The sequence below is a fragment of the Haemorhous mexicanus genome, chromosome 22 (genome assembly GCF_027477595.1).
Source record: "Haemorhous mexicanus isolate bHaeMex1 chromosome 22, bHaeMex1.pri, whole genome shotgun sequence".
Classification (NCBI taxonomy): Eukaryota; Metazoa; Chordata; class Aves; order Passeriformes; family Fringillidae; genus Haemorhous; species Haemorhous mexicanus.
This window is the reverse complement of record NC_082362.1, coordinates 8,161,491-8,186,284: the sequence shown is the minus strand read 5'-3', so window position 1 is coordinate 8,186,284 and position 24,794 is coordinate 8,161,491. Positions and strand designations below refer to the sequence as shown.

Here is a 24,794-nt window from a genome sequence, read left to right as displayed (position 1 = left end):
CCGCGCCATCTTTCCCGCAGCGAGGCCTCCTCCCCGGCCAGGCATCAGCCTGATCCCCCCCCCCACCACCGCCAGGCCCAGCTCTCACCAGCACGGTTCGGAGCGCTACATAAACCTGCGCAACTCCGCCAGCGGCTCCCTCCCGTACCCTGCTGCAAACCACCCGCCAGCACCCGGCACGGTCCTGCCCAGAGCACCGGGTCCGCCTCCCCCTCCCCGCACCCCAATTCCCCTCAGCACACTCACGTCTGCGGCCCTGAGCGATAAAGAGACAAAACGTTTCCAGCGGCGCGAAACCTCGGATCTGCCGAGTGACGCACACCCGCCCTTATTTATAGGAGTTCTGGCTACTCAGGCCCCGCCCACCAAAACTAATGTGTCCATCCGCCTCCCAAAGTAGTCCCCAGGAAAATACCCCTGTTTTGGCGCGCACTCGCCTTTTCCCCGCTCCAATCCCTCTTCCGCAGGCAAAGGGGTCCCAGAGTTTCAGCGAGGGGGATCAGACCCTAAAAAATCGGCAAATTTCTGAGGGCGCGGATGGATCTGGGACCGTTTTTCGCCCCGGCGCTGCGACCAGGCGTTGGTGGAAAGACCGGGAAGTCTGCCGGTGATTGGTGGGGAGGGCCGCAGGGCGGGCGCTGATTGGCTGCTCGGGCAGGGGCAGTTGGCGAGGGGCGGGGGCGGCGAGGGCAGGGAAAGCTCTGGAAGGTTCGGCGCTGCTCGGCGCTGATTGGCCCGCGGTGAGGTCACGCTGTTGCTGAGGCGGAGCCGCCTAGCGGGGCAGATTTCGGCCGGGGTGGGGGGGAGCTGGGGCCGTGAGAGGGCAGTGAGGGGGATTATGGTGGGGATTGGGATTAGTGATGGTGATCGAAACAATACTGGGGCTTCTTAAGCTCCTGCCTGAACCCCAGCAGTGCTCAGGGAACAGCCTAGCACGGACTTGGGGGAGAAGTGCCCTGAAAGAGGGGGGTGACCCTTGGTGCCAGTGTTCTATGACCCACTGGGGCCTCTGGCCAGCCTTTTGCCCAGGATGGAGGAAATAAATGGCTTTTTTTCCATGGAAAAGCCCAGGACGGGACGTAGGGCTGGTCCTGGCCTATAAAGCTGTGAGGAAAAGCAGAACTGAGTTAGCAGGGTTGGAAAAAGCAGCATAATCCAGGAGGATTATGCCAAGCAGGAGGGTTGGTGGCTCCCGGCTGTGACACGAGCCGGCCCCGTCACGCGGCCCAGCCCCAGAGCTGCCCTGGAACGGGCTGGAGCTGGCTGAGCAGGTAATGCTCTTGGTGTGAGCCTGCAAAACAAGCCCTGGGATGAAATGCTGACATTTGAAATTCAAATGGTTGTTTACTTGCCTCCAGTACAGGAAGCTTTGATCGGTTATGAAGCAGCCACTGTCTGTGAATTGATGTGGAAACGTGCCTCGGGTTAATTAAACTTCATTATACCTTTCAGACTGGCTCCAAACTCATTTTGTGTTGTATTAAAGATGGAGTGCACAAAATCCAAGATGGATTTTTTTGTTTTTCAGCAGCTTTATCTGCTGCTCCTTCAGTGAGGCCGGATGACCTTGTTAAATCCTCCACTCACAAAGCATCAGCACGTGTCTGACTGGCAAGATTCACTACAGAGCTGCTCCATTTCCCCCTAAAAACACCTCAAACTCAGACAAAAATACAAAGCCACAAAACACCCCCCCAAAAAAACAAACCCCAATGACAAAATCCTTTTGCTTTCCTTTCTTCTAGTAGGGTTTCTTGCACCTCCTGGTTTACAGTAAAAAGGAAATAAATCATCCTACCAATAATTACTCAAAAATGCAGGAACAGGAAGAGGGAGAATTGATAACTGGAAAGTTCAGACAGCTCCATAACAATAACCAACCTTGGAAATGTTATTTTGGCTACATAAATTTAGGACAAAAGGCAGAGCTGGGCAATGTCCTGAGGTTTGCTCTGTGCTGCCAGCTCTGCTCAGCGTTTCCAGCACGGGTTTTGTTTGAGGGTGCCAAGGTGGCTGAAGGTTTGCTCCGAGGCTGGCCTGGGCTCCCTGCACATCCCAGGCACTCTTCCCAGAGGAAAGGCCACGAGTGACTAATATTTACAAATAGGAAAGGCCACATTTGTAAAGCTGGAGATTAATGTAAAGCCTGGGCAGTCTTAAAGCACATCACATATTTATTAAGGATTTTAGGGTGCATATTTCTCTTTTTAACGTTCCTCTAGATAGAGAAGGAGGAATTTCTGTAATTTTTCTTTCCTTTTTGTGTAAGCCAGAAAGCACAGGAGCCCTCTCTTGGTTTTTGTTGGGTTTTTTTCTTTTTTTCCCCCTAAATAGGGCTAAATCTCTGGTGTGGCTGTACAAAGCACAGGCATTTAACAAACATTCCACTCTGCCTCTGGTGGCTCTTGGTGAATAGAAACCATTGAGCAGCTGACTCTGAACTGTATATAAATAAATGCAAAGCTGAAAACCCCAGAAATCTGTACCTTGTGACTGCTCTGACCACAGGTGGCTACAGCCCTTGCCAGGGCACGGGGCCTGCAGTTGGGAACAGACATTTCTTTTCAAAAGTGGGTCACTGGGCAGTGGTACAGAGCAACCTACTTTCAGGAGAGAAGAATCTGGGGTCAGGGAAATGTTTCCAAGGAATCTGTACATTGTGGAACACAAGCTGGGTCTGGTTTTTATGTAGGCTAATGTCCTAGCAACGAGGTATCACTTTTACATGAGGCAATCTGTTTATCTTTAGCTACCAGGTTTAGCTTGGGACAGCCAGCCAGGCCATCACAGGGTGTGTAGCAAGTCCAGTTACTGTTCTTTGTTCAGACAAAAATAGGGCTGCTTGCCACAGGGAAAAATATATATATATTTATATACATATTTCTATCTCATAACATTACTCACACTTGCCTTTCACTGTGTATGATGCAGTATAATTATATTTTGTCTCCCTGTAGCAGTGCAGGAAGGTCCAGGCTTGGCTCAAGTTCCAGCCACGGGACAAACAGACCCGTGGCATGTCACTGCTTGTCCCCAAGCTGCCAGCCTGGAGGGTTACACAAACAGTGAGTCAGAATTCAAAGTACTGTGAGATTGACTGTGATATTCTGAGATTACCAAAAAAAGACAACTCCCTCGGTTTTGTTTTTATAGCTTTATGCTAAAAATAAATTCACTAAACAAAGTTTTTAAGAAGCCACCGACTTCAGGAGCTGAAAGAAAAACAAATTTTAAGAAACACAAAGATTGGTAGTAAAAGGATGAAAATTAGTGATACTCCTCTGTCTCCCTGTCTGTCTAAAGTGTATTTTAGCTTTGTAGGACACATGGGATTCAGCTTTCAGATCTGTGCTGCCACGATAAACAGGCTTGGGCAGCTCTGGGTGACCCAGAGGGACATGTGACAGCTCTGCTGGTGGGAGACGTCCAAAGGGGATTTTGTAAAGGGCTGAAATCACAGGTTTGTGCCTGCATGGTGTGCCAGTGAAAGCAACAGCTTTAACTAATAACTAGGTCTGTTCTGCAGCTCCTTGTCTGCACCTCTGCCTCCTGCCCGGGAATGGTTTGGATCCCATCCAAGCTGCAGTGCAGGGAGGGAGCTGCTTTGTTCAGCTCCTCTGCTGCCTCTGAGCACATTCAGCTTCTGCTTTCTGGGGTGAGGTTTTCCAGCAAAACAGCAGAGAGGTTCCTTGGGAAACAGGCAGACCGAAGAAGAAATGGCCGAAGAAATGGGCAGAAGAAATGAGTCCTAAACCACTGTTAATCATTGTTAGTGTGTTCAACAGAAGCTCTGTAACAGTGAACAAAAACAAACACCGCCAAGGTCGTTCTGAGCAGCCCGGGATGTCACCTCCTGCATTTTGTTTTCAGATCCAGCTCGGGTCCTTTGATGGTGCGGAAAACGTCTGGAATGTTTCCCCCTCCACCAGAGGCAGACTAAAACCCAAGCACAGCCATTTCCCCCCCTGAATAAACCACGTACTTTGAACCACCTCTGTTTTTTAAAGTGTGCTGTCAGCTGTACAGAACTCCTAGTTCCTTGCTTGTGAGATATAAAAAACATCCACAGTTCCTAATTCTCTTTCACCCACAAACATGTAGCTGCTTTCAGTGCTGCTTTGGGGATAAAAATGCTCTCACAGGCAGAATTTCAATGCTGGCTGCGAGCCAGGGCTGCAGAGCTGAGTCATTGTTATACAAGCAGAGCTGAGGTGGCACAGAAAAGCCCCTTTGTACTTTACCACTGAACACGTCAGCTGCTGCTGGCCTTTCAGCATCACAAGACACCTACACAGAACCAACTGCAATTTACTGGACTTTTCCTCTTGTCCCGTCATCTGTCTGGATATTTCTTCCTTTTCCATTTTGCCTCTCAAGCTTAACAGCAAATGCATTTTTCATCAAGATGTTGGCCTCTCCTAAAGCCTGGCAAACACTGCATCAGCTCTGGAAGCAGTGAAATGAGAGCTGGTAACTCTGGGCACTGCGAAGGTGCTGCCCAGGTATACTGAGAATACAATATTTGACTGAAATTTGACTGAAATTGACTGAAATTTAGGGCTTTCAGCTCAGAATGTCTGTGACATTTATCATCATCCCGAGTTCCACTGTAAAGCTGTGGAATTGATTATTTATATGAGACTCAGTTTTGTGTTCTGAGTCCTTGGTGATGAAATATGAAGCGAATGAAAAAAAGAGAAACAATTTATTTACTATGGCATTTTGCACTTCCATTCTTGTCCTCCAGTTCTTTATTCTGAGATATCACAGGGGAACAGAATTTAGCTTCTCAAAACAGCTTCTGCATTTAAAATAAAGTGAACTAATTGTGGAGAGGCATAGAGAGTGACAGATTTGCAGATATTACATAGACAAACTCACTCCAGTTTTCTCGTGGAGCTGCTTTTTTGAGTGCTGGTGTCTCCTGTCGTACAGAGGGTCATTTGTGTGAACTGACATAACAAGCCTCTAAAACGAGCTCCAAAAATTACCCTCTGGCTTTCAGTGTGCTGAGCTCAGTGTTTTTGGGACAGCACAGACCGTGGGTGGTGCTGGCCATGCCCGAGGGGAGATGAATCCCTGCTGCAGCCAGCACGGGCTCGGTTTCAGCGCCTTCCCAGTTTCACCCCAGTGACTTTTTCCTCCCAAAACACGAGGTGACTGACATGTAATCTGGTTTGACCAAAGGTCTGGGAGTGGCTCAGATCAGGAGCTCCATGTGAAATTGTCACACAGGGTGTATCTAGTGAGTAACCGGAGCAGAGCTTCGCATAAGGGATAACAGGAAACTGTAACTCCGTGCCCTTTCCCATCATCAGAGAGCTGCTGAGCCACAGGATTCTTGAGCAAATCCTGGCATGTGCCATCTCAGGAGGCAGCCTGAACACCAGAGTCACATGTTTTTAAAGCTCTTTTCCAGACTGAGTGCTGATGGATGTTTATTCATCACTGCCCTCCTGCTTTGCCATGTTCCTGGCTGCCACTGGATCCTTTGGTGCCTCTTTGCCTCTCCAGACTCAGCTCACTTGTTTACATCTTTCCCCTTCTTGGAAAGAACAAGACATTAAGTTCTGTTGACTACAAATTCTTGATTATATCTCAAACAAAAGAAGGTTCCAGTCTTGCAACACTGGACACAAGGGTTTGTCTTTGCAGTGATTATTTTTTTCCCCAACTGAATATGACTTGGATACCTCCAAGTTTTGTACTTTTCCCAGCATTGATAGTTTTACTTGAGAAACAGCACTGGATTTCAGTGTCCAAGAATAACCTTTTGTAAGACATTTACCACTAAAGGGGTGATTTCACATTTTCCTGTTTTGTTGTTGTTGTTGTTATTTGCTTGATTGTTTTGGTTTTGGGGTTTTTTGGTTTGGTTGTTTTTTGTGGGGTTTTTTTTTGTTTGTTTGTTTGTTGTTTTTTTTGCTTTTTAAGGTATGTACTCTCTTATTTTCAAGACTTTGGTAACAGAATTAGTGAAAAGCTAAGTGGGAAGCCTGTTAGAAGCCATTTCTCTGCAAAGCTGCCACAATGACTTCAAACCTCAGGAAGGCCTTAACACATCCTGTGCTGTCACAGCAATGCTGTGTCTAAATGAGGGCTGTTCATAGCAGAGAAGTGAAACACCACAATTCCAGCAGTACTCGGGTCTGCTGAGCACCTTCCCACTCGTGAACATGTGAGGCATCTTGCTCAGAATGAGGGGGAACCTCGGACTCATGCCTGTGGATAACTGGCATGCCTGGCCTCAGCCCTGGAATCAGAAAATCAGAGAATCCTTCAGGCTGGAAAGAACTTTGAAGATCATCAAGGACAACTGTTAACCCAGCACTGCCAAGGCCACCACTGAAGCGTGTCCCCAGGTGCCACATCCAGCAGTTTCTTGAACCCTCCCAGGGCTGGTGGCTCAAGCCCTTCCCTGGGCAGCCTGTTCCAATGCCAGCAGGACCGGGGCAGTGACTGTCCCTGTGCTGGGCACTGCTGAGGCCACACCTCGAACCCTGGGGCCAGTTTTTGGCCCAGCACGAGGGACGCTGTGGACTGGAGCGTGTCCAGAGAAGGGAACGGAGCTGGGAAGGGGCTGGAGCCCCAGGAGGGGCTGAGGGGGCTCGGCCTGGAGCAAAGGGAGCTCAGGGGGGATCTCGTCCCTCTGTACAGCCCCCTGACGGGAGGCTGTGGCGGGCTGGGATCGCTTTCTTCCCCGGGTAACAAGGAAGGATGAGAGGACATGTGTGCCACGGGAGCTTTAGGGTGAATGTCAGAAAAGATTCTTCACTGCGCGTTCCCCTCGTTGTACCCCAGCCCCTCTTGGTGCCGCCGTGTCCCAGCGCCGTCCGGTCCGCTATGTCCCGGCCCTTGCCGGTTCCACCGTGTCCCCTCAGCTCTCCCGTGTCCCCTCAGCTCTCCCGTGTCCCTTCAGCCCCTCCTGTTTCCCCTCCCGTGTCCCCTGAGCCCCCCCGTCCCCCCCGGTGCCGCCGTTCCGCCCCCCGGGCCGTGCGCGTCGCGGGGGCGCCCCCCGGTGGCGCAGGCGGAGGCGGCGCATGGGGCGCGGCGCGGCGGGCGGCGCGCGGCGCTCCCGGCGGGGCAGCGCGGCCGCGGGCGGGACGCGCCGGGTCCGGAGCAGGAATGCCGAGGGAAGCCCGGCCGGGGCCAAGGCGGAGCCCCCCGGGCCCGGCGTCATCGATCTGGGGGCGCAGAGCGGGCGCTGGGCCGCCTTCCAGGAGCGGCACCGGCTGAGCTGCGAGGAGGCGGCGCGGCTGCTGCTGGACGCGTAGTGAGTAACGGGGCCGGGGCTCCGCGCTCCCGCCCGAGTCCCGCTCCCGGCAGCGCTCTCTGCACCGCGGGTCCCGAGAGATGCCCAGAAGGGGCGCCGGGGGTGGGATGGGGAGGGGGAGCACGCACCACGGGGGGAAAAAAAAAAAAAAAAAAAAAAAAAAAAAAGAAGAAAAAAAAAAAAAAAGAAAAAAAAAAAAAGTGGCTTTCTGTGCTAAAGCTGCCCGTGTTTTACGGCTCTCCCATCGAAAATGCCCTTGGGGGCTCCGCCAGGCTCAGCTGCTAAATCTCCACCCACTTCTGTTCGGTCTGTGCAGAGCACGGCACATCAGAAGCTGTCCGTGGGAGGCAAAATCTGGAAGGAAAATGTTTTTTTCCTTTGCATTAGCGATTGACCTGCACGGTGACTGCCCAGATGCTGTGGAGGCAGCTCGGGGAGGGGGAGAAGCACAGGCTCAGAAATTCCTTGGTCATAAAATTCCTTTGCAATTACAACCCAAAATAAAAGACATTTCAAATATTATGTAGAATCCACAAATCTCTGCTTTCCCCAGCTCTTAAATGGAGGAATATTAATGGTGTTGGAGGAACTGTGGGGAAAATTGTGGGGAAATTCAGTTCTCAGTTCCAAGGAGTCTGTTTTGAGGTGATAGCCCTGGTTTCTGTGTGGGGTTGTGTATGGACACAGCTGTAGGGTCAGCACTGTGACCTGGAGTGTGATGGGGAACTGTGTTGTACAGAGTCCTCAAAGTGGTGCTCTTCTTTCCTTGTCACCATTTTAATTAAACCACAAAAGCAATTGCTGCAGAGGACAAAAGCCATCCTCCACCTCATTCTGACACATGTTATTAAATACATTTGAGTGGATATATTTCTTGGTGTTCTGCAACAGCTCAAGACAGAACTGAGTAATGAATACATAAATGTCATGTACAGCCTTACTGTTCTCTTGGGCAAAAACCAAGAGAGGAGGATGCCAAAAGCTCTGCTGTGTCTCTCTGCAGTGAATACAGGGGTTTGGTGAAGCACACAGGAGGCTGTCACTGTGGAGCCGTCCGCTTCGAGGTCTGGGCTTCAGCAGATCTGCACGTGTTCAACTGCAAGTGAGTTGGTTTGTTCCCTGTTCCCAGAGATGGATGTCAGCTCTCTGCTTTTCCAACCTTAGAGCTAAAGATGAGACAGCTGCAGAACATCCTCTGAGCTGTTTCCACAGGATTTACCCCTAATTATGTCCTGATCCACTATGAGATCAGTGTTGGTGATTTCAGGTGCTGCTTTGGGCAGGACTTCATGTCTCAGCCAGGCTCACACAGAAAGTGTCAGGAGAGATCTAATGAGTCCAGGTGCTCAGCCATCTGCTTTCTGTTTCCTCTCATGCAGGGGGCTCAAAGCACATTGGTCTTTTTTTAACTTGTTCTTCTCAAGTGACATTACAGCTCTGACCACATGTGCCTCAAACTAAAACACTCTCTGGTTTCAGTACTGAGCCCTCTTTGCCTGCAACTCATTTGCTTCCAGCTCATGGGTGAACTTCTGAACTTTACTTTCTTGTTTGCAAGGTAATGAATGTTGGCAAGGTTGCCCAAATGTGCTCTGAACCATTAAGTGGATTTCTCAGGGCTAGAGTTTGTCCTCAAGAGTTGTGTGTGAGAATACCTTATTGGGGTACCTGTGTAGGGTCAGTCTGTTCATGGGTGTGCTTGACAAACACTACTGACACCATAAATCCACTTTTGCCACTTACCTCTGAGCCATTCTAGCTGTCAGTAGGATTTCTGTTGTCAAGAGGTCAGATTGCTGCTCTACAACCTGTCCACTTAGAAAGATCTGTTCTTTCTTTTACAGTTGCAGCATTTGCACAAAGAAACAGAACCGACACTTCATTGTGCCAGCGTCGCGTTTCAAGCTGCTGAAGGTAGAGTGAGAACTCAGTAAGAGCATGGCCACGAGCACAAGCAGTGTTACCCCCACAGAGCCAAGAACAAGCAGTTCTCTGCCCTGAGTTTGGCTGGCTGGGGGAAATGGCTGCATTTGAAGCTGTCTGGGGTGGTTGTGTTAGTGCATCTTGTTTAGAGCTCTTGCAGTTCCCAGGCCTGACTGTTATGGACACGTGTCCATACAAAACAGGGCTTCAGGAAAGGAGCAGGAGTGCACAGCTCTGTATCTCCAGCAAAGACAGGAAGGTGGCATTTTAAATTGCACATTTCTACATTGTATCTTTCCAAAGTAACGAACCCATCTATTTCCATGGAAAACTTAGAGTGCTTTTCCTTTGCCTAGGGTGCTGACAATTTGACAACATACACCTTCAACACACACCGTGCCCAGCACACGTTCTGCAAGACCTGTGGTGTTCAGAGCTTTTATACTCCTCGTTCCAACCCTGATGGTTATGGTAGGTACAAAGCAAGCTGTGCTATCCAGAGTTAACCACCAATAAACCTTGGATAAAGATTCCACTGGATGCTGACATGACAGCAGTGAGCAGCATGTGTCCTAAGAGTTTGTTCCTAAAGGAACTGCAGTCTGAACCTGTACCTCCTCCATAAAAAACAATCTTACCTATAAATGCATGGGCTTCTTCCTGTGACAGATTTCTCATCCAGGCTCCTCAGCCTTACAGCAATAGCATTTACAATTCCCTGAGATGCCCCAGCCATGGAATGGAGCAGGCATCTCCCACATTTTATGAAAAGTAGGTTTCTGTGTACTCTGTTTTTCTTCAGGAATCGCTCCCCACTGTCTGGATGATGGCACTGTGCAGACCATTATCACAGAGGATATCAATGGCAAGGAGTGGGAGAAAGCAGTGAGGGAACATAAGACCATCAGAGACATGTCAAAACCCTGACACACCCTTCCAGCAGCCTTGGGAGCACTGCCATGGAACTGCAGTCTGGGCTTTCCTGGGTGGTGGTTGGTGAAATCAATCTCGAATTACTGTTACCTGTTCTCTGTTTCTTAAATAAATCTTTCTATGCTGATTGTCTCATTCCTTTGTGACATTCAGTTTTCAGACTGCCTCTGCTCTGTAAACCACTCCAGGGTTGCTGGTTTGGCACTTTGCCTTTAGCTGTGCTCAAGTTTAAATCACAGTACAAAAGATTTCATTAGAATCACTTGCACCTCATTCCTGTGTCCTGCTGAGACTCTTGTGAGTTGACCTTGAGCCCTGTTCTGAATCAAGAAGAAAAGCTCATATTTCAGGAGGTAAAAGTGAAGGTGGAGCCTGCAACACAATGTGTATAAAAGAAGCAACAGCAAACATTAGTGCAATTGGAAAAAACTGCATGATTTCTGGTGTTTTATTCAATAGCTTTGGCTTTTTAAAGTTTTGACTGAATAACAAAGGTGTTGTGGTATCTGTGGAGACAGCATGAGCTTTGAAAAGTTACTCCTGATAGCTGGATCTTACAAAAGCACCAAGGGAGAGTTGCCAAGCAGTCCTTGCAGCTCTACCTTCTTGGGGAAACAGTTTATGCCATATCTTCTCCAATGCAGAATCCTCCAGAGCTTGGCTCCCAATTAAAGTTAATCCAAATTTCTCATCTTATTTAAGCTTCTATGATGAGAAAATAGAGTAGCTATAGCCTGCTCTCAGGCTTTAGCCTTGTTCTCAATGTATCAGGCAACAAGATATTCAGAAGGAGGTTCACCCAGCCTGGGTTTTGTAGTGTGCAGAATGCCACACAAAGAGCACCCCATCCTGTTGAGCACCAAACACAGGAGCTTTCTTGAGTCCTGGGCCTGGGGCAGTCGTGGTTTTGCTCATTCCTTGCTCCTGGGGTGGTGTCCTGTCAGAGCAGGCGCAGGGAGTTGAGCACCAGGTACCGGGAGAAGAGCAGGTAGAGCTGGCGGAACCAGAGGAGCTGGCTGCGATGGCACCGCATGGCTCTCTAGGAGAAACAGGGCACAAAGCATGACAGAACCTTCCAGAGCTGCTGTGGGGGCACTTTCCTGCTCCTGCTGTGGGGCTCAGTGCCCATGTACAGGACAGCCTGTTTTCAGTGAGCAGGGAGAGGCAGGGCAGGCTGCCTAAGCTCAGGGCCTGTCTGCCCCCGAGGCTGTGTTGTGCTGCCTGATGCTCAGAGAGTCCTGCTCCAAAGGACTCTTCATGTGTCACTTCTAACTCCTCCTCCCCACGTGATCTCAGGCCTGGGGAAGTGTTCACATGCTGGGAAGCAGGAGCCTGATAAGTGTGTCTGGGAACATCTCTGCTCCTTCTGACCACACACTGCCAGCTGCAACTGAGTCTATTTATAGTGCACCAGCCTAGAAAGGTCAGATTTCAGGAACAAAAATACATGGGAATAATGAACACCACCTTTATCCAAGCTGTTTCCATAAGTAACTCAGCCTCAGAAGCAGGAAAAGTCTGTAATTTGTGAATTAACAGCACTGTTTGCTGGGTAAATATTTTCATGCTGCTAATCAGATTCTGATATAGGGAACTGTGGAGTAAATGTGTGAGATCCTATGCAGCAAAATAGTTTAAAAATGTACAGTAAAGGGAACTTGTGAAGAGCTTTGGACCACAAGTTCACAGGCTGTCTCCATCTTTAGTGAGAGCTGTGATCCAGGATGCTGTTCCTGGCATGCCAAGCTTTCACAGGCCACTCACATGTTCAGAATACTGTGTTGGATCCAGTTTCCTTTGAAATGCATCCTACATCCTGGGGAGTGTAAAACTCAGTGCCCTGTGATTGTCTGAGCTGCAAACCTGCTCAGCCCTGTCCTGTCACACAGGACATGAGGTAACCTAGCTTGTCCATGTGTCTAAAATCACTGCAGACATTCCTCAGTGCCATTTCTAACCCGTGGATGACACTACTTCTGGCATCCCCTGGGAATGTGACACTTGTGACTAAAGTGCTCACAATGAGGATGAGCCACTCAAACAGGTCAGGCAGGTGCCACTCATCTCACCTTGGCTTGTGCAGTCTCCTCCTCTGTGAGGATGAAGAGTGCATCCCTGGGCAGGAGGCAGGAAATGAGGACATCCAGGAAGGAAATGTATTTCCTGAAGAGATTTACTGATTCCAGCACGAGCACACGGCACCCTACACAGAGAAAGAGGATAAATATTTCAAACCAGCAGCAATTTTTGTAAGGTGCCCTTTTCTCCAGGCTCAGCAGCTCTTTGCACCTTCCCTGTGCTGCTGGCCTTGGGAATCCTTTTTGTGTAAAAGGGGAACAACTTCTGATGCTCCCACCAGGATTTTTTTGTGCCCAATGCACATCTATGACCTTTTGTATTGTCTGTTATTCTGTATGTGACCCTTTGTACTGGTTCTTGTTCTGTAATAGCCTGTGGAAAGCAAAGCTAGCTTTGAATACCCCAAAAACTGTGTGGTTTTAAATTCTTCCTGCATAATTAGGCTCAAAAAAATAGATGCAGATGATTCTCTGAATGCTGACACTGTATCATATAATGGAATTTTAAAAGAGTAGTTTCTGGTTCAGCTACCAAAATGAAATTCCATCTTTCTACTCCAGTTCTTAGCTACAGAATAAATATTTACAAGCCTCAGGAATAAAACATTAACTCAGGCAGGCAGTAACACTTTAACAGAGTTCCTGCATTCATTGTTCAGATGTTTGTGATGAAGCAGATGAAGGTAACATAGTTCAAGATTCTGCTGATGTTGAAGGGGTTCTTTTTCTGTTTCAAAGGTCCCTTTGAACTCAAAAGTTAATTGCTTTTTTTTTTTATCATGGCTAAATTGTCTTCACTGATGAGTTCAGAGCTACTGATGGTCCCATTAAGAGCCTCTAGCTCTCAAGGGAGCTGCTTTGGGATTTCCTTGACTTGGCAGCTGCTGTGATTATGTTCCACACTTCCCACATTGTATTAAAGTTTGACAGAAGAGGCCAAAGTCACAGTTTACACAGGTGGGCAGAGATGCAATTCGATTTGCAATGAGACTTCCTTCAGTGAGCCCTGAAACAGTGAAATTACACAGAAGAGACAGAACAAAGCTCTCATGGACTCCCTCTGGCACATCACCAGGATCTTTCAATTCCTTTCTTTCTTTTCTTTTCTCCAAGGGTGTTGTTCCAACTTTTCAACAGCCTCTCCCACTCTCCAAAGTTAACTGGCTAACTCTTCATTTCAGCACCACAGAGGGCTCCAGGGCCATGCTCCCTTTCCATCGAGGAGACACGGGACACTGGGAGCTGACTCCCAGCAGGTCACACAGGGCATCACAGCAGTGATTTCCTCCTGCTGTGGGCAGCAAGGGGCAGGGGTCGAGCCCTCAAGGGCAATCCCCGGCGCTCCCACCCGGTGCGGATCCGGGGAGCGGCGGAGAACCCGCGCTGGGAGCGGCGGGCGCTGCTCGGGAGCCGCCGGGAGGTGGCGGCGTCCGCCGGCCGGGAGGGGAGCCGGGAGCGGGACCCGCATCCCTTCGGAGCGCTGCCTTCAGCCCCTCCTGTCCCCGGTGCCGTGTCCCCAGTGGCTCCGCAGGGTCACGGAGCAGCGCCCCGGGACGTGCGGGAATGCGGGGTTCGGGAGCGGCGCGGCCCGGACACTTCCTGAGCGCCAAGCTGAGCCCCCGTCCCGCTCCCAGCCCGCCGGACACGGGGCAGGCAGAGCTGCTCGGCTGCCATCGGCCCCAGCTGCTCTCCCCGGGGATGCTCTGCAGGCACAGGTGCTGCAGTCGCTCACAGAAGGGCCCTGACACTCCTTTAATCCCGCTTGCAGACATTTCTTATTTGCACATAGCAAACGTGGAAGGAAATCTGTGATGTGCTGTGAGTGGGGGAACCATTCTTCCCCTTCCTCTGCTGAGATCCTCTGGGCTGCTGCTGGGGTAGTTTCAGAGGAAGAATTAGAACAGTGCTGCTGTCAGCATTCCCAGTGGCACCTGTTTGCTTTTCAAACACGGGACAATGATCTTTCCTTTCCTGGATGGCTTTAATGGACTCTGGCAATGCCACAACTATTCCTACTCACAGTGATGGGAAGAGAGGCCTGGCACCACTCTCTGAAGCTTGGGCTGCTCTTTTTAACCAAATGTGCTCTCCCTTCCCTCAATTTTTTTCCCTGAAAAATATTAATTCATGCAGCAATTGCACCTTTTTGTTCCCCAAAGCTCAGCAATAAGGACTCAAAACCATGGCAAGTGATTTCAGTGTGGATGGCTCTGACCTGCTGGGGCCTCCTCGGTCAGATGAGGTGAAGTGGTGACATCCAGCTCCCCAAAAAGAAGGGCACTGTGAGAGCCCTCTGTGTCACTGATCCAACCAGGATTTCCATGTGCTGACAGCAAAGCCTGCCCTGCATGGCAATGTGAGATGAAATGAAGCAGGGAAGGAATGTACAGTCCAGGGAGAGATGGAAAAGGGTTCAGAGAAACAGGCTGCTCCCTGCCAAGCAGGGTGAGAGCAGTGCTGCCATTGAGGAGTCCTGTGACACCAGCAGGTGAAGCTTTTCAGAGCTTGCTGTGCCTGTGACCTGGGCAGGATGGGATTAGCAGTGTAATGCAACCTCTCCAGGTTGGCAGAAAGGGCAGGATCAATATAGCTCATGGATTAGGCTGAGAATAGAAGTGTGTGAAGCCTGCAGCCTGCTCAGCTTGGCTTTCCACTTCCAAATCACTCAGGCAGCAAGGATGCCTAGAATGAGCTTCTGAGTGAGCACTGTGTGTGCTGCAGGCCTGCACTGCTCCTGATGGAAGGAGGCACAGGTTCTTCTGGAAGAGCACTGGGTGTAGCTGGAAGGGGCCAGTGGCAGGGGTGGGAGCACATCCAGCAGTTGTCTTGGCTTCTTGAAACAAGTGCTTGTGCCTGGGCTGGAGAACTTGATTACAGATTATAAAAAGCCTGTTGTGTTTGTGCTGGCTAAAGGCATTAGAAAGCAGAGCAGGATATTTAGGGTGCTCATTTGCATATCACTGAGGCAATGCAAGGCTTAGCTGGCTTTTGCATTTGCAGGGAGATTTTCTGTGGATTCCCTGATCACATGGGCTTACACAGGCTCACCCACAAACAGCTCCCTCTTCCCAACAGCAGCACAGCACTTTTCCATGGCCTGAACATGCCTTTCAGCTCCATCCAGACAGCCTCAATCCCAGCATCACCCTTGTTTCATTAAGCCCCTCTGGTGCACAGCCCTGCACGCCTGCCAGATCAAATTATAAATACTGGGAATTTCAATGAGACTGGAACTATATTTGGAAAGGCTTAGCATAAGCAGCAGCATGGGAGCTCCCCGTTCCTTTGGTGTTTGTAGGTCATGTCAGATGTGATGTAATCAGAGCAGCAAGGCTTGCACAGAGCTCCAGCAGCCTCTTGATGCTGCTGGAGAAATGGAAATGTTCTCTGTATGTGGGTCTGTTTCAAACCTGAATGGATTTGAGGCACAGCCCATATTCAGGACCAGAGTGAAACCTGCATGAGCAGCACATAAAAGTGGCTCAGTGTAGATGGGGCCTGACAGCCAGCAGTGACATCAACTACTGCAGCCCCTTGTCCTTTGTGCTGCACACAGAGCTGTGCTGCAGCCCAAGGCTGAACAAAGGAAAGGTCCCAGGAATGAAGCTGGCACTAATACTCCTCTTTCATGAACTGGGGAATGAAGGGACTGGAGTCAGAGCTCAGCTTAAAGGCATTCTGCCATCTTGGCTCATGCTGTCTCATTAGGCCTGCAACTTCCTGCTAGCAGAGAATTAAAACTGATTTGCTGTGACTCATTCAAATCCCACAATGATTTGGGAATTAACATTAAAGGAACACAGCCTGGATGGCTGCTGAGGGAGCAGGAGGTTGACTGGGTGGGCCTGGCTGAGCCACCTTCCTATGCTCTGTCCAAACAGCTGAGTGACAGCTTTGTGCTTAAAAAAGGTCCACACATTTGTCCCTGGGCAGGCACTGTTTGCTAGAGATAAGGGCTGCAGCTCTGCTCTAGAAAAGGAGTTTGGAGCTACCTCCTGCTGTACTTTGTTTATTTCCTTTCCCTACTTGTACAGAGAATTTCTCAGCAATTCTTGCTCACAGGTGGAAGCAGCCACTACAGTTTGTTGTGCCACTGCAGATTTCAGATTTCTTTCTGAGCACAGTTGGTGGAGACTTAATTTGCTACATGCAAATATTTTTGGCTGAGTGGGTAATCGTTTCTGAGGCTTGTGTCATAGAAAAGGAAAAAGGCTTGTAAGCAGGATGTGACCAAAGACTCTATGACTAAGCTGAGGGACCTGGAAAGAGCACTCAAATTCACCCAAGAGGCACAGGCCAGACACTGCATCACACCACTGAGGCAAGACAACCCCAAGGGACTGAAAAGTGACTGTACAGAAGCCTGAACTGGTAAAAAATTGCAGGAAGATAGAAGTTCAGCTGTGGATTTCATCTGCAGTGCAGGGGTGAGTTGGGCAGCTGGAACCCTGGACACAACAGGGATGTCAAGGACTGCAGGGTGGGGATGTGGGTGGGAGGGGAGGTGGTGGACTCCTACCTTCAGGTAACTTCCCCTCTGAATGCAGGTACCTGTGAAAGAAGAGATACAATGGGTCACCACTCCATGGAACTACTCAAACCCTGACTTTACAGGAATAAAACCCTGCACATTAAACCAAGCCTTTTCATTTAACACCCAGTGACAATGGCCAGTCTTGTGAGAAACTTCAGGAGCCCACACTGGCTGCACCTCAGGCAGGGCTAAGCCTTGTTCCCCACACTATTCTGCCATTCCTTCCCTCACCCTGCCTGCTGGGACACACCACAAATAAGCTCCATAAATCATATTCACTCTCAGACTTCCCAAGGGAAACCCAAGATGCTGTCAAAGGCTGTTCACCCCTGGGACCACCTCTGGCTGTTTGAAGCCCAAGCTCTTCTGGCCAGGGGCATTGTCTCAGCAGCTGCTCCTCTTTGGGCACCAGCTCTTTTTTTCTAACCCAGGCTGGCACTGGGACATCTTTTTGCTCACCAAGACTTTGATCCCTTCATGACTTTGTCCTAGGAGTCTCTGCAGCAAAACAGAACAGGAGGACCAAGGATGGGAGATGTGAATGGTGGTGGCACTTCCATCAGGAAGTGTAAGCAAATGGCCCTGGGATGGTGAGGGCATCAGGGGGTGTTCATTTCAATTCCTTTCTCAATTCTCTTGTTTTTCCTGCTCATGGCTTTGGAGCCATCCTGGATTTGGCCCACGGCAGGGCTGGGAAGCAGCAGGTCTCCAGCAGATGGCACTCAGGGCTGTCCCACACCCAGTCCTGCTCTTCAGGAGAAAACGACATCCAAACAATGGAACATTTGCCAAAAGGAGAAAGGAAATAATAATAAAAAAAAGTTATTTAACCCTGTGTAATATTTAAAGAGATTGTTATCACCTAATAGTGGTGTATCTGACAAAGGACAATGTGCCAGTTCATGTGTAAATCAGCCAGGATAAAACATGCATTATATGTAAACTGCCGTGTTTCTCCAGTCACTTTCAAACTAGGATTATCTCTGGCTGTTGGTTAAGTTCAAGGAAAAGGATTAGCTACACAGGCCTAGACAAAATAGGAAGCACGGAGTGATGAATACCCAATGCAATACAAAGCAGAAGTCAAGCCAGAAATGCAGGTCATGACAGAACTCAAACAGCAATCAGAAAACATATTTAAACAGATTCTCCTGCCGGTGGTGTCCTCTGCTCCAGAGCCAAAGCAATGCCATTTCCTGCTAAACAATAGCCTTGGAATAGTGACTTGGCCACCTCCTGCCCCACCACTCAAACCTTACTGCTCTGACAAAGACTGTTAAATGTAGCCTTGTAATTTAAATATCTCCATGAGTATCTGCTCAGCTCTTCTGCCAGAGGTTTCTTCCCCCACAAGTGGAATCTGGCCACCCAAAGAAATGATTCAGCACTTGGTACAATTAGTAGGGTGGGAAACTTTTAGAATAAGCTTGGGGAGATAAAGCAGTGAGTGGCTGTGAAATTTGGCAAACTCTGAAAGCCCAGTGTCTGTTCTGGGTGTGCTGCTCTGCCATGGAGGCACCTTCAAAGCCCTGAGCTGCTCCAAGAGGGAGCTAATAATAACCACTCCTGTCACTAGAAACAGGAGTGAGAGATCCAGATCTTATGGAAACGATTCAGCAGGAGCAGGGAGCACTTCAGCAGGGAAGAAAAGTGTGATTCAGCAGTAAATGAAGGAGTTTGTGCTTGTGTAAAGGTTCAGGGAGACACAAACTGTGTTTGGTTACTGAAAGGTCCTCAAAGCTGCTGCCAGCAGACCTGTCACTCATCTGGAAGAACAGGCATGAAGAAACTGCATCTCTCCTCATCCTTTTTGTCCCAATCCAAGTGCTTCAATTCTCAGCAAGGCTCAGTGCAGAGCCCTGGGAACGGGCTCCACCCAGCTCAGTGTGCAGAGGAATTGCAGCCTTGCTCATTTGTATTTCTCTGTGGTTGCAGAGAGAGAGAGAAACACGAAGCTCTACCTCCTGCACACGTTCACAAAATGAGCCAATCCTCTCCCAAATCCATCTTCTCACTCCCATCTCCACCCTGCTGGAGTGTATCCATGGGACACTTCCAAGTAGGGGAGAGGTTGCAGCTCTCAGTTGTTGCCATTTTGGGAATGTTGTTTTACAGATTGGACTTGCTGTGGTTTGGTCGAAATGAAAGAGTTTGGCATAAAATCTCAAAAAGTAAAACACAGGCTCTTTTTCAGGAGATTTTTCCATGTGGGTGTTTTGGTTTTTCTTGCCTGAGAGACTTTTTATAATCCTTTTTAAACACAAAGTGACCTAAGGTGGCTCAATCCCAACCACTGCCCAGGTGCCAGGTGGTTACAGGGCACCTTTCCCTGCAATGCCTGTGGTAGGTTCAGGTCCACGTGTGAGACCCTCTGCAGTTAAGAATTTGGGAAGGCCATCAGACATCCAAAGGCTCCAACCATTTCTGCCCTGCAAGATCTCAGCCCCAGCTCCTCCCTCAAGGTCCAGCTGCTTTGAAGGCTCTGCAGTCACCAGCTCCATCTGCTCAGCAGAAACACTGAAATGGCCCAATGCCCTCACCCTGAAAACTGCAGGACTGAGCTGGCTCCCAGATTCCCTGTCTTCACTCAGGCATCCTCAGGAAAGGTGTGAGTGGGTCAGCTCCTCTGTGGCACTGACCAGTGAAACCTCCCAAGCTGTTCCAAGAAGGAACAAGTCAAGATGGAGCTGAAACCTCAGTCCTGGGGAGCACAGAACTCCTTTGGGGCTCATGTCCACGAGGGTGTGTTACAGCTTGGGTGATGTTCTGTTTGATGAGAAGTTGTTCATTGAATTCAATGACTTCACTCTTTAAATAGTTTCCCAAGCCAGAGGCAAAACCCTTCACTGAACTGACTGCTGGCTGCTGTGGAACACTGGGGAAATACAGTTTTGAAGAGTATGGCAAAGAATGGATGTCTTAAAGCTGCACTGGGGCTCCATTTAGGATCCCAACCTCTAATCTGCCCAATTAATCTGATGAAGCAGATGTGAAGGAGGAAGAACAGGCAGTCTCCTAGGAATCACAGAGCCATTAGAAGGATATACTTGCCAGATGTTGGATGTTTGCTCTCTGGAATGCCTCCTCCCTCCCTAGCTGGATTTTCTGGCTCCATTTCCATGCACCCTGAACTACACCATGGAGCAGCACTTTGTACAACACTGCCCAGGCTCTCTGTGCTCACACGTGGGGCAGTGGCAAAAGATGGTTCTGCCAGTGGCAATGCAGAGATGTTCCAGCTGACAGAGCTGTCCCAGCTCTGTGCTTTGGGCCTTGCACTGTCTGGGAGAGGAATGTGCAGTGTCACTGCTCCCCTCACTGTGACACAGGGAAGGACACCCCCTGAGGCTGCTTCTTTGGAAAAAAACCTTCTTTAGGGGGAATTCCTTCTGTGCTGGTGCTCCATGCTCAGCTTTAATCCTGATGGCTCTCAACAGTGTCATGGAAGGGCACTGGGATGAATGAACTTGGTCAAATGAAGGAATGAGGGAAAGGGATAAAGAAATGAGATAAAATCTAGAACTACACACCCAGCTATGGGATACATGCCAGGGCAGAGAGTTTTGAGGGGAAGTTTCAAGGACAGACAGCAGAGTACAATTCTGTCTCAGCCTTATGGGGACAGTCTGGCTGCAACCACAGCCATCACTCATAAGCTCCCCCAGGACATTTAAGATCAGTAAAACAAGTGAGAAATGCATGGGCTGTAGCTGCTGAAAGGAGGGAAAGATCTTCCAGCCCCACAGTATAAGAAGACACCAAATAAAAATGACAAATGGGCTGTCATTCACTGTTATCAAGCTAATCACCCAAACCCAGCTTCCTCCCTGTCCTTTAAGACCTGGCATTGGAAATTCCACAGAAGCTCACAGCAGAACTGTGCTTTGTTGGGGTGGGATGCAGTTGGTGGCCTCTCAGAATGGCTCCCACCAATGGGACTGGCTGGACACTGCTCCTCTTTGTTTCCATGGATTTGCAGCTGGCATTTACCCAGCCCTCCCCTTCTAGGGAGCCTCAGTGCAGCCCTCTGCACAATGTCCATGGCATCCAGGAGTGGGGCATTCAGTGGCCAGGCTGGGACATGGCAGTGCCACAAGGCATTGGTGGCACTCAGGCTGCATCCTAATCCACTGCTGAGTGATAAAGCTCCCAAACATTATCTCTGCACAGCCTCATTTACAACCTGCCACAGAGCTGGTGAATGTTCACAAACATCCTGCAGGACTGGGAGGTGTTTTTCCAAATGGAATTGACGAGAATAGGCTCAGCTAATGATTCCTTGATGTAGCTTTTTATATGGCATCATTGATAGAAGTTTTATGGATGCAGTTGCTATAACAACATAATGCACAGTGGTTAAATATAGCAGCTCCTATTTTCCACTCAGTTTGCTCTGCCCTAAGCAGACAAGACTATTCTTTTCTGTTCTAGCTGGGATAAAATGGATTTGATAGCTCACTAAAGAAAACAAGTGGTACAGTACTCCCTCCTCCTCCTCACAAAGATGATTCCTCTCCATCCTAAGCAAGCAAACAACAAACCCAACAGCCCCCCATTTGCCAGGCTCCTGGGCAAGAGGGGTTCTTTAAAATCAAAATGCACAGTGACTCATGCAAAACTAAATCACCTTGATATTACATGTGATCTCAGTGCAGGCACTGTCATTTCAGAGTGCAGGAAAGAGAGGTTCTCCAATGTTCCTGCCACAGAGTAATTACCAAGCTCATTACCACAGTGCCTAGTGACTGGCCAAATGCTGAGGGGATAAAGTGACCTGGATGTCACTCAAAACCTGCTCTTCCTGGAGGATGAGTGTAAAGGATCCAACCTCCCATGGCCACAGGGAAAGCTTCTGTTTTGGGGGATAAAAGAGGATGATATTGCCAAATCAAGCTACAGAAGATTGCTTCCAGTCCTCCCTGCTTTGCTGCAGTGGGTTTTTCTTGGGTTTGGGTTGGGCTTTTTTTCTGAATGGAAGCCAGAACTGAAATGCTCCCAGGGGAGACTGAAATCAAATAGTAATTTGTGTTCCTCTCCCATCCTGTTTTTTCTTATTTTTGCCTTGCAGAAGAACAAATCCACCCTTGAACCCTGGCATTTCCCAGTTCCTCCCAGATCTGAAGGCCAGGCAGGCACACAGCAGCAGCTGGACTCCTGCAAGCTGTCAGGAGGAAGGCTGCTGCAAGGGAAAGAGCTCATTTCTTCTGAGTAGCTCCTGCTCCTTTGAACATAACCTCTGTTCCAGACACTGGAAAGAATATTTATGCCTTTAGCAGACAATACTGAGCATCTGCTCAGCTATGACCATTTCCTGAACTGTTTTATTCCTTTTGAAGCTGTTCAATAATTGGCACCTCCTGAAGTGAGGAGTTGTGGGAGGGGTCACAGAGCCCATTCCAGCCCCGCTCTCGCAGAAAGTAATCTCATGGAAGTGGACACAAGCCTGTCTCCCAGACTCTGGGAGCATCCAAAAGAGCTGAGGATCACTGCACCAGCCCCCTGCTTCATCCTTTCCTCCAGTGTTCACAGTGGAGGCAGAACCCTGCAGGATTTGTTTAAAGAAGGTTAATAAATACATTGCAGATGATACCTGGAGGGGAGAGGTCGTTTGCCTTTCTCTTGCCATGTAGCACTGGGGCCCCAGGGGCAGCCACTGCTGCTCTGCAGGGCTCTGCTGGCACAGGGGCACAGAAGAAGCCTCAGTTTATGCTCCCAGAGCTGCCTGTGCTGGCCAACATGTGAGAACTCATCAGGGCACTGAGAGTCAGGAGTGATACAGTCACGCTCTACTTCCTCCATAACACAAACTGAAAAATAATGAGGGCAAGCAAGCCACTAAAAATAAACTTAACCTTTCAGCAGCCACGGCATCACTCCTGCCACATGCAGATGATGGGGCTACCATGATTAATTCTGCTGATTCAGGACTGGAAGGGAGACAAGACACAAAGCAGCCCTTAGTTAATGAGAACTGCTCGTGCTCTGGTGTCCCTATCAGCATGGATCTCATCAGCCCAGTGTTCTGCTCAGCTGAGGACCAGTGCAAAGCTCTGGGTTCAAGGGAATTGTAGACAATGAGCATTTCCTGGTAACATGCTCTGAGACAAGAAGAGGGTTAGATCCCCACTGCACACACAGGAAACATAAAGCATGAAGGTGGCAAAGTGATTTTTGCACTGCCACAAAGTAAGTCAAGAGTAGAACTGGGATCAAAATCAAGAGTTTTCCTTAAATTTCTCATTTCCTATGAGCTCTTCAGGCTGGAAGAGGACACCTAACAACCTGCCTTTCATTCCTCTTTGTAGGTCATAGAGCACTTGAGAGAGCAAACAGAGGTCCAGGCAGCTGGAAGCTCTTTAGGCCCTCTGTGACAATGGTGTGAGCATTGGTCATCAACCTCTGCTCTCAGTGTTCAGCCCCTGCCCAACCTCTGCTCTCAGTGTTCAGCCCCTGCCCAACCTCTGCTCTCAGTGTTCAGCCCCTGCCCAACCTCTGCTCTCAGTGTTCAGCCCCTGCTCAACCTCTGCTCCTCAGTGTTCAGCCCCTGCTCAACCTCTGCTCACTCCTCAAGCTTGTGCCTGAAACCACCTCCCCACCCAGCCTAAATAAAGCACTGCTTGCTTTAACCCCACCCCCTCTCCTCTGTTAGGCAATTTCAGAAGTTGCTGGGAAAAGCCATGATCCCCCTCTAACACTGAATTCCAGCCATCAAAGGTCTCAGCATCTTCCCAGAGGAGCTGAAGGTCTCAGTGTGGGTTCTGTGGCACTGCAACTCTCTCTAGGCAAGTGAGAAAGGCAAATCACTGTGAAGTTGTCAGCAAGGACAGCCAGAAGAATTTGTTTATTTGAATTGCACAGATGATTCAGAAAACAAATGGGTGCTATAAATACAAAGCTGTACTTGCAAAGAGTTCTTCTCATGCCTGGGAAAGGCAGGAGCAGCTCTGGAGGAAATCTCTCTAGGACACAGAAAGGTCTGAATGAGCAGAGGGTTAAAGTAAAATACAGTGGCTGTCTTGCCAGCAAAATCTGAGTGATTTTAATCAAGGGATTTCTGTCTGTTAACCTCACCATCACAGCACAGAGACAGAGGCTCCCATCATGTAAGGAATAAAATGGTGAAGGAACTAACAGACTATTCCTAGAAGTGGTAAAGAGGGACAGCTCCAGTGAAAGAGCAATGTCCTTGGGCAGAGAGGTAAATTCAGGTACCTGGAGATGGCAACATTCTCTGGTGAAGAATGTTTCAAAACCCACCTGCCACCAGCTCAGCCATCAGGTATTCACACTCTCCTCAAAGCAGAGTGCAAAGTGATCTGTGGCATATTTTAGTGGGATCAAGGACAGGAAGAGCAAAGAGGGCCCAGTGAAAGGGACACTGGCAAGGTCCCAGCTGATGGAACACTGAAAGATGCTGTAGGTTATTTCCAGAGCTGTGGCAGTTTCTCCAGACTGTGTCATGTCCCACAGCCTGGCACTGAGTTCAGTGAAGTGAACACTGCCCTGGTTCTGCTTCCACAGCAGCACCAGCCCAGCCCAGAGAAGTTTGCAGACACTGTACCTGACAGCAGTGTAGAGAGAGATGTGGTTGGCATGGCCACTCACTCCTCCTGCATCAAACGTCACCACCTGCAATAAACACACACACAAGAAGCATTTAGGAGCAGGAGGAGGAGCCTGTGCAGTTCCCAGATTTGACATCCAAGCCCTGTCCCAGCCCGTTGTGTCTAACAAGTTGTTTATGTGTTGCACAATGAGGCCTTGTATGTGAACTCCTCATGCCACAGAAACACAACCAAACAAACAAGGCACTCTGGAACCAGATGACTGCACAGCCCAACAGCCTGAACAACAGAAAGATGACAAAGATCGTGTCCCCACTGGCAGGATGCACTTGTTACTTATTACCAGGGCAAAAGGTCACTTTCAGAGGGATCTGTTGCAAATGTGTTCCTGACCCGAGAGGTCCAGCTCTATGAATCACTCTCTCCTGGACCTGAGAACATCCTCCAGTGCCTGTGGATGTCAGGGTGAAGCTATGGTTTGAATCAGG

General features: G+C 49.2%; 3 protein-coding genes across 4 annotated transcripts in view; 1 reads left to right on the top strand and 2 right to left on the bottom strand.

Moving 5' to 3' along the window:
* The window catches only part of UBC (ubiquitin C), a 3,241-nt gene extending 2,873 nt beyond the window's left edge, over nt 1-368 (bottom strand). The window contains exon 1 of the mRNA XM_059866293.1: nt 247-368. The gene's annotated coding sequence lies outside the window, so the exon portion shown is untranslated. The remainder of the gene's footprint in view (nt 1-246) is intronic.
* A 6,672-nt stretch (nt 369-7,040) lies between these two features.
* Nucleotides 7,041-10,264, top strand: CENPV (centromere protein V). The gene is made up of 5 exons (XM_059865768.1): nt 7,041-7,273; nt 8,277-8,375; nt 9,118-9,187; nt 9,553-9,667; nt 9,999-10,264. The coding sequence occupies exons 1-5, from the start codon at nt 7,041-7,043 to the stop codon at nt 10,121-10,123; spliced, it is 642 nt and encodes a 213-aa protein (XP_059721751.1). The 3' UTR covers nt 10,124-10,264.
* Nucleotides 10,265-10,543: 279 nt separating this feature from the next.
* The window catches only part of PIGL (phosphatidylinositol glycan anchor biosynthesis class L), a 51,874-nt gene continuing 37,623 nt past the window's right edge, over nt 10,544-24,794 (bottom strand). Inside the window, exons 5-9 of one of the 2 annotated variants that reach the window (XM_059865766.1) lie at nt 24,303-24,370; nt 16,727-16,758; nt 14,423-14,551; nt 12,199-12,332; nt 10,544-11,168 (exon numbers count right to left, since the gene is read on the bottom strand). In XM_059865766.1, coding sequence (XP_059721749.1) covers nt 11,070-11,168; nt 12,199-12,332; nt 14,423-14,551; nt 16,727-16,758; nt 24,303-24,370 — 462 coding nt within the window. In that variant the 3' untranslated portion in view covers nt 10,544-11,069. The remainder of the gene's footprint in view (nt 11,169-12,198; nt 12,333-14,422; nt 14,552-16,726; nt 16,759-24,302; nt 24,371-24,794) is intronic. The other variant, XM_059865767.1, reaches the window with a different exon arrangement.